Source organism: Maylandia zebra, linkage group LG7, assembly GCF_041146795.1.
Source record: "Maylandia zebra isolate NMK-2024a linkage group LG7, Mzebra_GT3a, whole genome shotgun sequence".
Classification (NCBI taxonomy): domain Eukaryota; kingdom Metazoa; phylum Chordata; class Actinopteri; order Cichliformes; family Cichlidae; genus Maylandia; species Maylandia zebra.
In genome coordinates, this window is record NC_135173.1 from 33,381,871 (window position 1) to 33,395,810 (window position 13,940).

Here is a 13,940-nt window from a genome sequence, read left to right on the forward strand (position 1 = left end):
TGAGAGGGAAAAATAAACAGAATACCAACTCTTGTCTGCAGGGATTTATTAGTTACAGACATTTAAATATGTTTGCCCTTAAAATGTGAAGGTGAAAAGTCAATCTGAGGAATTCTGAGTGTGTGTTTACACAAATCAGTCTGGTGTCTGGATATAACCAGGAACACGAGGGCAGAAATCCAGATAACTGAGCACAAACAGCTGATAAGATCAAAAGTAGTTTAGATCACAGTTAGGACACTGGATGTTAGGAACAACTAAAGGTCAATAGCACTTTATTTAAACCTGAAAACAACACTTTGCATATATTTTATATTACTTTATGGATTGACAGCCAGTAACATCTCCTAAAGCAGCAGTACTAGTTTCCATCCATTTGTCTTGTGGTTATCTGGGGTCACAGTTCCAGCCAGCTAAGCGAGTTATTTCAGGTCAACTCGAGGCATTTTTAGGCCAGTGTGATCTATAGTCTCTCCAGCATGTTCTCAGTCTAAGCCAGGACTCTCCTACCAGTTAAAAGTGCCTGGAAAACCTCCAATTGAAGACGCCCAAGAGGCATCCTGATCACATACCCACATACATGCTTTAAGAAAACATGAAACACACACAAGTCAATACTCTGACCAGCTGCCAGAAACAATGTTGCAGCTATAAACCACTGCAGACCGAGAAGAATTTTCTCTAATGGTCTTCAGTCGACCTGGAACTTTAATTAAAGTCGATTACTTTATGTCTGCAAGAAGTTTTGTCAAATTAAAAAACCCACTAATGCAAATTCCGTGAATCCAACATCAGTGAGTTTGGCATCCAGTTTTCATAATAATCTATGGTTTACTCTCTGGGGAATAGGAATGACATAAAATGATAAAATAATAATTAAATCATGAGATCATCCATGCAATGCTTTTCTACCACTTACCTGTGTCTGGGTCGCAGAGTCTGCCTCTGCGACCCAGACTTCTGCAGTCAGAGTTACTTAGACCTCCCTCTCCTGACCCACCTCCTCCAGTTCAACACCAAGGCATTCCCCACCCAGGCAAGAAACATAGTCTCTCACGTTTGCCTCGCTCTTCTGTAGGGTCCTCCATCCCATGTAGGAGGAGTCAAGAAAGCATTGTAGTGAGATGCTGAACCACATCACCAATTCCTTTTGATGTGAAGTAGAAGCATCTTTAGTTGGAATCCCTCCCAAATGACTGCGCTTCTCTTCCTATCTAACAGTGGTCCGAAACACCCTTCAGATGAAACTCATTTCTGCCTTCTGTATCCGCGCTCAACATCCGCAGGTTCCAATATATACACGAAAAGCAAATATATTATCCTGAGGCCACTGAACCGGAAGCTCCGGGCTATACCTAGAAATTCTTTCTATAATGAACGGAATCGATGACGGTCAGTTGACCTACTAGAGCTGAACGCTAACCAGGAGCCACTTATTGTCAGATAATAAGATATCCCATTGCTGTCCAAATTTTAAACCAACAAAATGTGCTTAGTTGTAGATATATTTTCAGTACCACTGTTTTCCTCACTTTCTTTATTCTTTTCTTCATGTTTTCCTTTAAGACCTGCAAACGTCCATGTACCAGAAGGCTTCATCTCTCCATCCCAGAACAGCATGAACACCTCCCAGCCCATAGGACCCTCTACAGGTGAGTGAAATTAAAAAAAAAACAACATTAAAAAGTGTGAAATTTGCAGCCTTTTTAATTATTATTCAATTATGACACACTCCAGGATTCACTGAATTTAACTCACTAGCCTCCTTGTTTTTAAATCCCAGGCTTCTCCCAAACACCGGTCATTCATAAGGAACGGCAGAGGAACAGCGAGCGCCAGCGTGCCCAAAGCACCTCCACCTTGGCAGCCTCTGTTGGCCTGCCCTACCCATTGTCAACACCCAGGACTCAGGAAAGAGGCAGCGATGAGTGGCAATCAAGCGAGAGGTTGAGCCAGGCCAATCTGGATGGCATCACTTTCCCTGGCATCCAGCAAGTGAGCGTAGGCAGTGGTGAAGAAAGTAACATTTCTGGTGTTGAACGTGAAAAACAGAGTAGACACAGTTTGAGTGACGCCACCCTGTTACAGGACACCGCAAAGCACACTTACAGAGGCAGAGCCTCCAGTTTAGAGATAAGAGGCGGACTTTCTGAAGAAAATGTAAAACCAGTTTCCCCAGTGACACCAACCTCACCTAAAAGGAAGGGTAGCGGAAGCAGCACATCCTCTCCTCTGCCGTTCTCCCATCCGACTGTCCACCTGTCCTCACTGCGAATCTCAGAGACCAGCCTCTTTGGCTCCGTCAGCCAACAGCAACCTCCCAAAACTTCCACAGGCACACCACTGGAGGACTATGATGAGGTCTTCCTCCAAAATCCTGCACCACCTCCTTCTCCACCTTTTTCTCCTCCAATCAGGGAGACAAACATCACTGAGGATTTCCCTCCTCCACCTCCTCCTGTGGAGCTGGAGCTGGAGGCTAAGGAGGAGACAGTGGGAAGGTTTGTTTTACAATATCTGTGTGTTTTATTTGAAATGTCATTACTGTTGTTTTGATTTTTAAAAATTATTTTCTTCTTCCGTTAATTTTCCCATTTCTCCAACTTTAGTTCCACTTCGGAGTTCTCCACCATTTCCACAAGAAAGTCTTCCCCCCAGTTTTTACCAGTCAGCTCTTCTTCTGTGCCCAGTCAACTTCCTTCAATGCAACCCTCCACCATCACTCCAACCACCACATCTGCCACCACAGAGGACAACCTAAGCCTTGAGTACCAGCCGCTGCCCAAAAGGGAGAAGACATCTGAAGAGCTGAGAGTGGAGGCTCTGGCTCAGCAGTTGGTGAGTGTCTGAAGTCAATTTGTATCTTGCTGGAGAGTCTCGGGACTTTGTGTGTGGAGGAATCATCAGATATTTGGGGCTTAGCAGACAGAGAACAGGGGAAATCTACTTCAAGAGTTCCCATTTTTTAATAGGGATGAGATTTCAAGTAAATATACAATTGGACATTTACTAGGAACTGTTTGACTTTTCTTCAAAGATACCAACCTAGCCTCCCAAATGACATGGAATAGTTTTGGCAGGCTTGTGATGTGGTAGCTTTACCTGATAAAAAGGGTTTTACAAATGTAAAAAGTTGCATAACTTAATAGCATCAGTGACAACCTCAAACCTAACCCTAGGCAAGCGGAATATGACTGTTTTTAAATTGTTCTACAATGGCAATCACAAGACAAAGAAAATAATCTTTCTAACCAACACACACACAAGTCCTCTTCACTTTTCTCTAAAGGGTTAGAGTGGGGATGTCCAACTCATTTCACATTATGGCCCACATAGAGTGCACTTTGATCTTAAGTGGGCCAGAGCAGTTTAACTCCCCTTTTTGTCAGTGTAAAGAAATTTAACTACACTTTTAATCTCTGAGATTTTTTATATAAGAAACACAAGTGCAAAATATTCAACAATACATCTAAGTTTGTCTTTGTCAGAAAATGTTTCTCTTCAGTGTAAAAAGGTACAGCCAGTATTTATTCCTGGGTCTGGAGTTCACTGCACTGTTTATGGTCTTCAACTGCAACTCCTTTCCCCTCTTTTCCAGTGCAATGCTATGACTGATTTTGAACTACAAGAAATTGTTTAATTTTGACTACCTTTCTTTTTGTGCTTAGTTTTTATTCTTTTCTTTTTTCCAGGTGTTGCAGGACCCCTCTCTAGCGCCCCTCTTGGACACGTGGGGAGGTAAATCCACTATAGAGCTATTGGAGGAGATCTTTCCAAACAGCAAACTGATTGGGAAATCACAATGGACCCACAGAGGCAGCAGCCAAGAGGATGACAGGTAAGCAAACCCTTTTATTTCTGGCTGCATTTTCTAATTTGTTCTTTTGGGGAGTGAGTTTGTACAGAATCAGGGTTGAGGGCGGTCGCGCCCTAAAGCAAAGCCTGCTTTATCATCTATTTGACTCTAAATTGGACCCAAGTGTACAAAAAGAAAACCAAACTCTATTAAATTAGACTTGAAACTACCTATCAAGGCCATAAACTCATCAGGAAAGTGTTTACTGAGGTCATAGATCAAAGGAGAAGGCGGCTCAATTTCTAAGAGATGTCTATATAATCTGACAGGCAGAGTAGCTGCCCCCTGCTGGTCATCTAAAAGAATGCAGGTTTAAGGCACTTTCCAGACACAACAGCTGCCTCCCTCTTTGATACAAAAGTCACACTTCTCAGCTAACATGACTCAAGACTCGTCCTTGAGGTCATTCAACTGAGTTTTATCATAAACCAACAATGGATTTCTTATTTCTGAATATTGAGAGGGTCCCACATATGTAAGCTTTTGTTGCATTAGCTGGTTTGACAAAACCTAAAAATCTGATTCATAATGGATCTCACAATGTTGCTTGTTCTCTTTATTTATTTTATTTACTCAGGCTTTCTACTTCAGGATCTGTGCACATCTGCATAATGACAGCACACTCTAAGTGCTTTGAGTTTTTATAATGTCTTTAATAACCATGTCTTTGATTGGTCACATGCTGTCAAATCATCTATTCACGTGAATGGGCTCCTAGCTAGATTAAGAAAGACTGGGTTGGCATATAAAGTTGATAACCAACTTCATGTGACCACTTAGCCCAATATCGGTGTATGTTAAGCCAATTATGAAAATGGGTATGTAGAACTTGCTTCATAGTACAGCGCGCTGGTGTAACCTTTCTAGTTTGTTTATTGTGTCGGCAGATTCACTCAGAATCATTCCCACTCTGATACATCCACTTACACAGAACAAACAAAGGCTTACAATCAAAGATAGTTGGTTCCAAACAGTTGGATAATTACAAGACTGGAGTGCACTAAACAGTCTGGTGATGCTGTTTAAAGTGCTTTATGTAAGGCAAAACTAAAGGCCTCCACAATGACTCTGTTTATTTAGCCTCAAGAGCAAAATTGCACAGAGTGACTTTTATGGGACTGAAGCACGACACGAACATTTTTGGGGGTAATGGACTTCCTGTAAACCAGCATTTATCACCCTTGCTGTGTATGCTGACAGCCTCCTTCCTCTTATCTGCTGCTGTCAAAGCAAAGGAGGAACATTGGGAGCCTCAGCTGTCCCTGCAAGTCACAGCCTGTGATGTCAGTGACATCTCAAGTGTGTTTTGGTTCGCTGGCGAACGCGTTGTTCACAGAAAGAATGAGAAGACAAACAGCCGTTATTGTAGAGGTTGTGCTTTTGAACCTCTTTGATTTTCTCTGCTGCCACACTCCTTGTGAAGTACTCTTAGGGGTCATGAGTGAACCCGGCATCGAATTTATTTCGATTTCTCGAGGTCTTTAACCCTGCTCGAGTGGATGAGGTAACCTGCGGGTTCAAAATCAGCTTCCTTTGCTGACTGAGTGTCAAAGTCAGACAGGTGAGACCAGACAAACCTGATTAAGAGCAGCACAGTTTGGACAGCGTTGTCAACCTACATGAGAATTTCTTAAACATCATTACCTGAATGGGATGGTATGTATAGGGGCTAAAAATATATATTTTTAAAAAGGACAGTGAGTTAAGTGCAAGGTTTAAAAGGGATTTCACAACTAAGAAAACCAAGCAGCTGTTTTTTTTTATACTTTTAGTGGACTTGAAAGGACGCCCAAAAAAACTCAAAATGAGTTGTATAGTGGTGTGCTATGACTTACAAATCGATAGTCACCCACTTACCCCCAACCACTTGGGGCAGGGCTGCCCCTCCCTAGCCTGATTTCATCAGAGGAAAAGGAACTTCTTCATTCCTGCTGTCTGGAATCTGGCATTTCCATATTGGTGCAGTTTTACCAAACTGAGGGACTGCATGTGCCTTTTAATGTTATTTAATAACCAGGATGGTCATACAGGTAGAAAAATGAACCTAATGCATGTGACTTTTTAAACTCTGTGAAACAAAGAGTGTGTTCATCGCTATTTACATTTAGAAAGTTCAGAAATCTGCAATATGAAAATACACTTTGACACAGTGCAAAAAATGTACCTAAAATGTGTCTTAATACTGGATTATTATTACTAATGAGTTCACCCAGAGGATGAACTGCTAGAGCTGATGAAGGTGGGGTTTCTTTTGCCTGTTTTATAAACTCTTGCATCTCTCTGATCCAAAAGAGCTCTTCATATTTTATCTGATTATATTGTTTTAATGGAAAGGCCACAAGTAGGAATAAAACAACTTTTTTACATTTTCCATCTAATCAGCCCTTCAGGCTTATTCCTGCAGCAACACTGACACCTAGTGGTACTGTGTTGCTGGCATAACAGACTGTATCTGGTCAGTAAAATAGCTTTTTCTTTAATGTGAGCCTCCACTTCATCAGCCTGGTTTTTAAATCGACCTTGAAAAAGTGTTTCTGTTCTTTCAAATGCTTTAAAATGGATAAAATACAGGGCTGTCACATCAAAAATATCTGTTTTTAAATAGTATTGTCATCTTTGTAGGACCCAGGCTGGCATCTGCGATCCTGCTCAGAGCACGGCGGCAGATCAAAAGAAGGAGCCCAATCTGGATGAAGAAGAGAAGGATCTTAACACCAGGAAGGTAAAATAAAAAATAAAAATAATAATTTCTCATTAAAATGTGAATAATTAACAGTGTTAAGATATAATGTAGGTGCACAAACCAATAAATCTGTAAATGAGTCTTATTTTTAAATATTTGCCTAAAATCCCAGCAGCAGAAGGTAAAACTGCCAACTGTTTTCACATTTCTCCTGCTGTCCACCAGGTGGAGCTGTGTGAAGCTCTTAGGAGCAGCGTGGTGGCTCTGAAGCGGGAGAAAGAGGCGCTGTGTGAGGAGCAGAAGCATCACAAGGCGCTGGGGGATAGCATCGACACAATGGTGCAGGACCACCTCAAAACCAACGAGAAGGACAAGTACAGCGTGTTCATCGGTATGACATCAGAGTGATGCTGTGACAAAAAGCAGAAATATGTCATTTTCATTACACTTCCACAGCAGATAGGCTTTAAGGGACCCCAAGTTTCAGACGTAAGTATTTCTATCTTTAGTGGAAAGAGGCTTAATGACCTTGGAGAATAAATAAACAAATATAAAAAAAATATAATAGGACCTAAAATCGAGCCTTGTGGAACACCGCAGGTAATATGAGCTGCAGACAAGGAAATAGGTTCTTTCTAAAAGGTAAGATAAATGTCTTTGACCTGTTTGTTGTTTGCAGGTGATCTGGAGAGGATCGTGAACTTGCTGCTGTCTCTGTGCAGCCGGCTGTCGAGGATTGACAGATCTCTGCTCGCTCTGCAGAGAGACGGGCTGTCGCCAGAAGAAGCGGCTGAAGAGAGGGTGAGACATGCAGAGTCCACCTGCCTGCATCACACCTGCAGTTCTGTGATTCAGGCAGTAAAACAAATGGGACAGTAACTAAATTCAATTCATTTTAGGTTTAGTTTTGCCCTTCATACGGTGACAGTTTTCCTCCATATACCTTTAATGTCTTTGGCACATTGACACTTCAGTGTCTGAAGTGTCTTTATACTAAGTGCCTGATATCCAGATCAAGGTTCTTGGGGGTCAAACCATTTCAGACTGAGTTATGTGATTTATTAGAAGTATATGTAGGCATGTGTGAAAAGAATAATAGAGAATTAGATTTGGGGAAATAAATATGGATAAATTCCAGAAGAGGTGAAATGACTAAAATAAAACAGAAAATTAAGTAAGCAAATGGGAAAAGTAACACAAAGCTAAACTGAAACAAGATGGTAAATTTCTGCCAGATTTTATGAATTAATTTCTATATTTAGTTACATTTTTGACTATTTTAAATACATATAAATATTTATCAGAATCCTGATATTGTCAGTTTTGGTCCTCTATAGGACCAAAACTGACAGTGAAAGGGACTTTAACTTTTGCACCACACTATCTGCCTCCCTGCTGTTTTCCTTATTATTTGTTTCCCTTTACCTGCATGCTTTCAAATTCAATAGAGTCAAAGGAAGACAGTCCAAATTATATATAAAAAAAAGTTTCTTCATTTTTTTGGAAGGTCTGTGAATAATTGTGTTTAATAACCCTGATCTCAATAGTGTGCAGTTCTGCTGTATGACTTAAGCCGTGTCTGTATCATCTCAGATATTAAAAATAGTCCCAACAAAGATTTCAGTCCCAAATATTTTGATATATGAGAGTTTATTTCAACCCCTTTTTCTGAACAAAGGAGCACACAGGAAAAAAAATGAGCTTGAATCAGTGAAGACAATCGATGTTTGACTCTGTTAATGTTTGCTGTATCTTTATCTGCTCTCACCCGACGACATAATAGGTCTAAACTTTTGAGTCAACTCAAAGATGAAATATTAACTTTTACCTCGTGGTTATCTGCTGCCCTGGCCTCAAACTCAGACCAATTCTGGTAAATGTGTTATAAAAGCAGTCAGTTGTGTTCAGTGGTTGTTTTTTTAAGAAGATCAAACAGTTGATTTTATACATCTTATCGGTTGTTTATGAATACTTTAATGAGCTTTTTTTTTTTTTTTGCAGTCACGTTTAAGAACACTTTGTAAAAGAAAGAAGTTTTCCCATCTGTAGCCACAAGGGGGAGCTGAAGTACTATCCACTTGTTTACCCAGTGCCACTGTTATAAAGTACATGGTAGTGATTTAAAGAATTAAGTCGCAATGTCTTATTGCATTAAGTTCATATCCCCAGGTAACACAAACACAGCAGTTATTAGAGACAATTTCTTTGTATAACAACAGTCCTCTCAAAGCATTTGGTAAAGATAAGGTAAAGACTGCAACACTGGAAAGAAAACCCCAATAATCAGGAGATCCACTGTGAGCAAGCACTTGGGGACTGTAGGGAGAAAGAACTCCCTTCCTTGTGGAGAGGCAACAAATAAACAGGAAAAAATGCAAGCTACAGGAGAGCGAGGACGAGCATTATTGGCATGTGATTTTGAAATATATAAACAAGATAAGATAAGATAAGATAAGATAGAACTTTATTAATCCCTCGGGTGGGTTCCTCTGGGAAATTCGACTTCCAAAAAAAGCACAGCAACGACCGAAGTTACAGTTACAGAATTGTTATATATATATATATATATATATATATACACACACACACACACACACACACACACACATATATATATATAAATACAGAGACAAATATAAATAAAATATACAAAGGGGATAAATAGAATAAATAGGAATAAAAAATAAAAATACAAGTGAATTGCACATTTCAAGTATTGAGTCTATTGCACTGTTGACTATTTACAAAAAGTATTGCACAAGGTATTGTACAGTGAGGTGAAGAGGCACTACAGCTTAGTTGTTCCCCCCTCCTTTGTCCTCCTGTTTCTCCTCCCTCTCCCCTCCAGAGAGGAGTTAAACAGTCTGATGGCGTGTGGGACAAAGGAGTTTTTAAGTCTGTTAGTTCTTGTCTTGGGGAGAAGCAACCTGTCACTGAACAGACTCTTCTGATTGTTTATGGCCGTGTGCAGAGGATGCCCAGCATTGTTCATAATGTCCAGCAGTTTCTTTAATGTCCTTTTCTCTGCCACTGTCACCAGAGTGTCCAGCTTCATGCCGACCACAGAGCTAGCCTTCAAAGAAGATATATAGATGTATGTGTTTGATATATGTGTTTGTTTTCCTCTTCCTCAGGACTCCCTTAATCACAAGCGCTCTCTCCTCCTTCGCCAAACCGAAGACGCTCGAGAGCTGAAGGAGAACCTGGACCGGCGGCAGCGCGTGGTACACGCCATCCTGTCCAGTTACCTCAGCGAACCCCAACTCCAAGACTACCGGCGCTTCGTCAGCACCAAGCCCTCCCTTCTGATCCGCCAGCGACACCTGGACGACCTCATACGACGGGGAGAGGAGCAGCTGACGCGATTGGCCGAGAGCCTACCAGCAGAGCTGGCAGAGGCCAACGGCTGGCCCGCAGCAAGCCCCGTGCCCTGCTCTTCTTTGTTTCCACCACTGCTTCCACCCGCTGCAATTATAAGCCCTAGCCACGTGGTCAGATCTACCACTGTGACATCACTGTGACATCATGAACACGAAGGACAGGTAGCACCATAAAAACTGAAGGAGCTTTACACGAAGGATGCCCCAAAACAGGCTCCGCCCATTTTGAATTGACTATGCAGACTTCACACATGAAGAAAAGCCTTTAATGTGCCTCTTTCTGTTCACGCCTGACTGCACATTAGGCCTCTGTTCACCTCAACGCCAGCAACTAGACAATATTTCTAACCACACTCTGCTGGTTGAGTGATTTTAAGGTCAGAGGATTACCAGGAAAGTTTATCATCAAATCCTTCAAAGGACAATTCCAGCATGGTGGATGATTTTCTCCATTTTTTTAAACACTTAGACCTCTTCTGCTTTTTTTGGGGGGGGGGTCTTGTTATATATATCCTGCTTCAGTGATGGATTAAACATGGCCAAAGTTTCACTTTCACATAGGTTTTTCTACTCTGGGATCTGTATGGTGTCATAAAGACGGGATACCCAGTGTTTCCCACACATATCCTTCTTACCCATTTCTCAGTTTGTACTTCCTCACCTCTTCTTCTTGCATTTTAGTTCCTTCCACCAGAGAACCGAAAAGAGAAAGTGAGGAAGAGACACAAAGAAAGGGGAAGAACAAAATGAGGCACTGCTGCTTTAAAGCGTTACACATGAAATGTGGCATATAGTTCATACTGATGTATTTTACACAGCAAGCCTTCATTTTCTTATCAAAAAAAATCCACAAAAAAAGGAGTGCTGGAAGTGCAAGTAATGCGAGGTAGATGAAGAGACAAACAGGACTATTTATACACACTCAAATGTATATAGTCCTGAGGCACAGGTGGGAACAGTCACACACAGGTGAAACTCATGAGTGCAGGGCAGGCAATCTCAAAAGTGGAAGTAAAACCACAACGAGACACACAAAGACACACAAAAGACAGACGTAGCTTCCAGGTTTAAAAAGTAATGTCAACACACAAGTGCCTTAAAACTGCTGAGACCTGTGTAAACATTTTCCTGATGAGTTTATGGGCTCAGTCAAAAAAAAAAATCAAAGCTTCAAAACATGTGACACCACGGTGGCTACAGAAAACGGGTCATAGCCAATTACATAAAAAACACTGAAGCAGAAACACATAGAAAGAACAGGAAAATAACACGCTGGATTTATGAATGAATGCTTCAGTGTGGAGCTTTCAGGCATAAAACACTTGTGTATCCTCACTCTGCTCTGACCTCCAGATGTTTTTTAGAAACTGGGACATTCTTCAAGATGGTTCTGTTAGACTGATTTCCAGGTCAGGGCAGGAGGAGAATGCACAAAATAGAGCAATGAAAAACCCTGTAGACTATGTGTACTCAGGTTAGGGTTAGTATAGTTAATATACCATCCATGGTATAGTTACTAGTGGACAATCTCCTTGCTTTTCTATTCTGATTTCATTCAGCTGCTTCTCTGTAAAGGGTGTTATCCTTTGTTTAGATGGGCTTAAACTCCACCACCTGCAGTTGTTGCAAGAGAAAGAGCTAAATCCACTTGTTACAGGCAGAGTTGCCCCAGTATAAGACAAATAAAGATTATTTTAAACTGTGAATTATGCAAAGCTACTCTAGTAGAGCCCAAGAATAAATCATATGGAGGTAAATTAAATATTACTACACTGGAATTGTCCTTTAACTGACTGGTGATACTTTCAGGAGCCTCAAACATTCAGACCTTCCTCCATGAGGTCTTTCTATCTGATAGCTGGTGCACGTGAGCAGTTACCTCCCAAAGAGAAAGCACCACCATCTTTAAAAGATCATCATCTTCTCCATCTTTCCACAGAGCCTGCCTCACTCTCACATCACCTTAACCTTAATGAACACCAAAATCAGAGGGACTATGATCTCGTTTCACTGGACAGAAAGCAAAAAAATCCTGAAGACGAACTGTAATCGTCACTGTCATGTTAAACTGTAACACAACTACTGCCACTGCTGTCTGCACATCTGCAGCTTGTAGCACTTTGTAGCAGTCCCACTGCTGTTTGCAGCAGAAATCACACTGACCCATAAACACTGTCGTATGCCTCTCATCAAGTCTGACGCTTCACGATTCCAAAGACTTTCACAGGCTGAGATTTCTTCCAGATTTCATCTTGGTTCAATTTTGGACTTTGGAGGGGGTTTTTATGTCAGAAATGTTGCCAGCTACAGTAGTCACCTTAAAATCCACTGATTTCCAACAGATATCAACTTAAAAAAGAATAATCGGAAAAATAACCCAAAGATATTTAACTTTGTGGTGCTGAGAAGAAGCAAACCTTTACAGTTGAGAGGTTGTAATGTTCTAACTTTCGGATCATTTATAGAAACATTTTCAGTTCCAGGAAACCTTTAAATTAACAATATGTTTCCCACTATGTAACATGACATTTTATTTTAATTATCCTTCTTTCAGAACGACTTTCAGTTTCATAGAAAACTGAGAAACATATTTTTAAACTCCTTTCAGTCCAGCTCTCTCAGAGAAAAGAAAGACCCACACTGTAAAACCTTTAGATGCCAGATTTGCCTGTGCATCAGTTTCTTCTCTTATCCATCCATTCATTCGTTTTCTGCCACTTATCTGAGTGCAGGCTGTGGGAGTAGCAGTCTGAGCTCTCCTCTCCCTGGCCCCCTCCTCCAGCTCTTCTATTAGCCAAGACATCTAATCTCTCCAGTGCATCCCGGGTCTGAACCAGGCCTCCTCGCAGTTGGACATAACATAAAACACCTCATTTAGGTGGAGGAGGCATCGTAGTATGTCATTTAACCTCAGCTCTTTCTCCCTCTCTGCCTGATACCGAAAATACCCGTAGCCTTACTCTGTGTCGAATCCAACATCCCTGTGCTGACGTTTTGACACAAATTCAACTGGTGGCTGTTTTTTTTTAATTGTTAATCTAAAACTGTCAGGATGTAGGACCTGAACTTTTTTGGCCTTTGAAGCCAGGCGTCCCTGGAAAAATTTGAAATATGAGTTTGGTTACTCACTGAGATTATTTCTCAAGCTGTGTTTACACACGTACCTGAACAGAGATGTTCAGATTTAAAACATTATGGTGGTAAAACTGACTTAAAATTGGTGGTGTGTCCCTTTAATTCTGTTTCAGTTGACCCCACTGACTTCTTACTTAAATAAATTTAGGTAATTTTTTTTTTTAAACACAGAAAATGTGTTGTCAGGTGAGTAAAGTACAAAAGGAAACAAGTGCAAAATGGTGACCTTTTTATTTTTAATCCTTACATTTTTTCTTTGTTTGATACATTTTTGTCATATCTAGGCTTCCATAGGTCCTCTGTGACTCATTGGAGGATCAGGTTTATAAACTTTTCTCACCTTGCTGTATAACAGGCACCATTTGGCTTCCCGTCCCTTCATACAGACTCCGAATGGTTTCATTTCTGCAGTATATGATATTTATTTGCTTCTGATCAGTGGCGGGTTTTTGACTTTTATTCCACGCCTACGTGTTTAGTTTTGAGAGCACCTTTTAAATATTCTCCAAGCAGTACAACACACACACACTGCCGCATGCCCTCCTCTATAACCCCAGTTGTACTGTTGATTACTGTTTATTTTCAGAGGCACTAAAGAATATCTCGAAAAGATTCTGGTTTATTGTTGAATGAAATTCAATGTTTGTTTTCTGAAAGACTTAAGAACAATAAATAAAAAGTAACAACTTTTTTTTTGCTAAATAAATGTTTTTGTAAATACTATCAGACTCTTTCTTCTCATCCTGTTGACCTGCACACACGCACACACATATAGATGAATATCATCACTGCAGTGGAAATAAAGTTAGAAAGAATCGGGATATTTAAATGATGTAAAACAGCAGCAGGCGAGCTCTCGGACCTTTTACAGAAACCTGCTGAAGTT

At 40.7% G+C, this 13,940-nt stretch overlaps 1 protein-coding gene across 4 annotated transcripts in view; it reads left to right on the forward strand.

Moving 5' to 3' along the window:
* Window positions 1-13,777, forward strand: part of shroom3 (shroom family member 3) — a 78,681-nt gene extending 64,904 nt beyond the window's left edge. For all 4 annotated transcript variants that reach the window (XM_076886266.1, XM_076886268.1, XM_076886267.1 and 1 more), the window contains 8 exons: window positions 1,567-1,652; window positions 1,784-2,501; window positions 2,610-2,838; window positions 3,693-3,838; window positions 6,479-6,578; window positions 6,765-6,930; window positions 7,219-7,340; window positions 9,674-13,777. In XM_076886266.1, the coding sequence (XP_076742381.1) occupies window positions 1,567-1,652; window positions 1,784-2,501; window positions 2,610-2,838; window positions 3,693-3,838; window positions 6,479-6,578; window positions 6,765-6,930; window positions 7,219-7,340; window positions 9,674-10,060 (1,954 nt within the window). In that variant the 3' untranslated portion in view covers window positions 10,061-13,777. The remainder of the gene's footprint in view (window positions 1-1,566; window positions 1,653-1,783; window positions 2,502-2,609; window positions 2,839-3,692; window positions 3,839-6,478; window positions 6,579-6,764; window positions 6,931-7,218; window positions 7,341-9,673) is intronic.
* The last annotated feature ends 163 nt before the right edge of the window (window positions 13,778-13,940 follow it).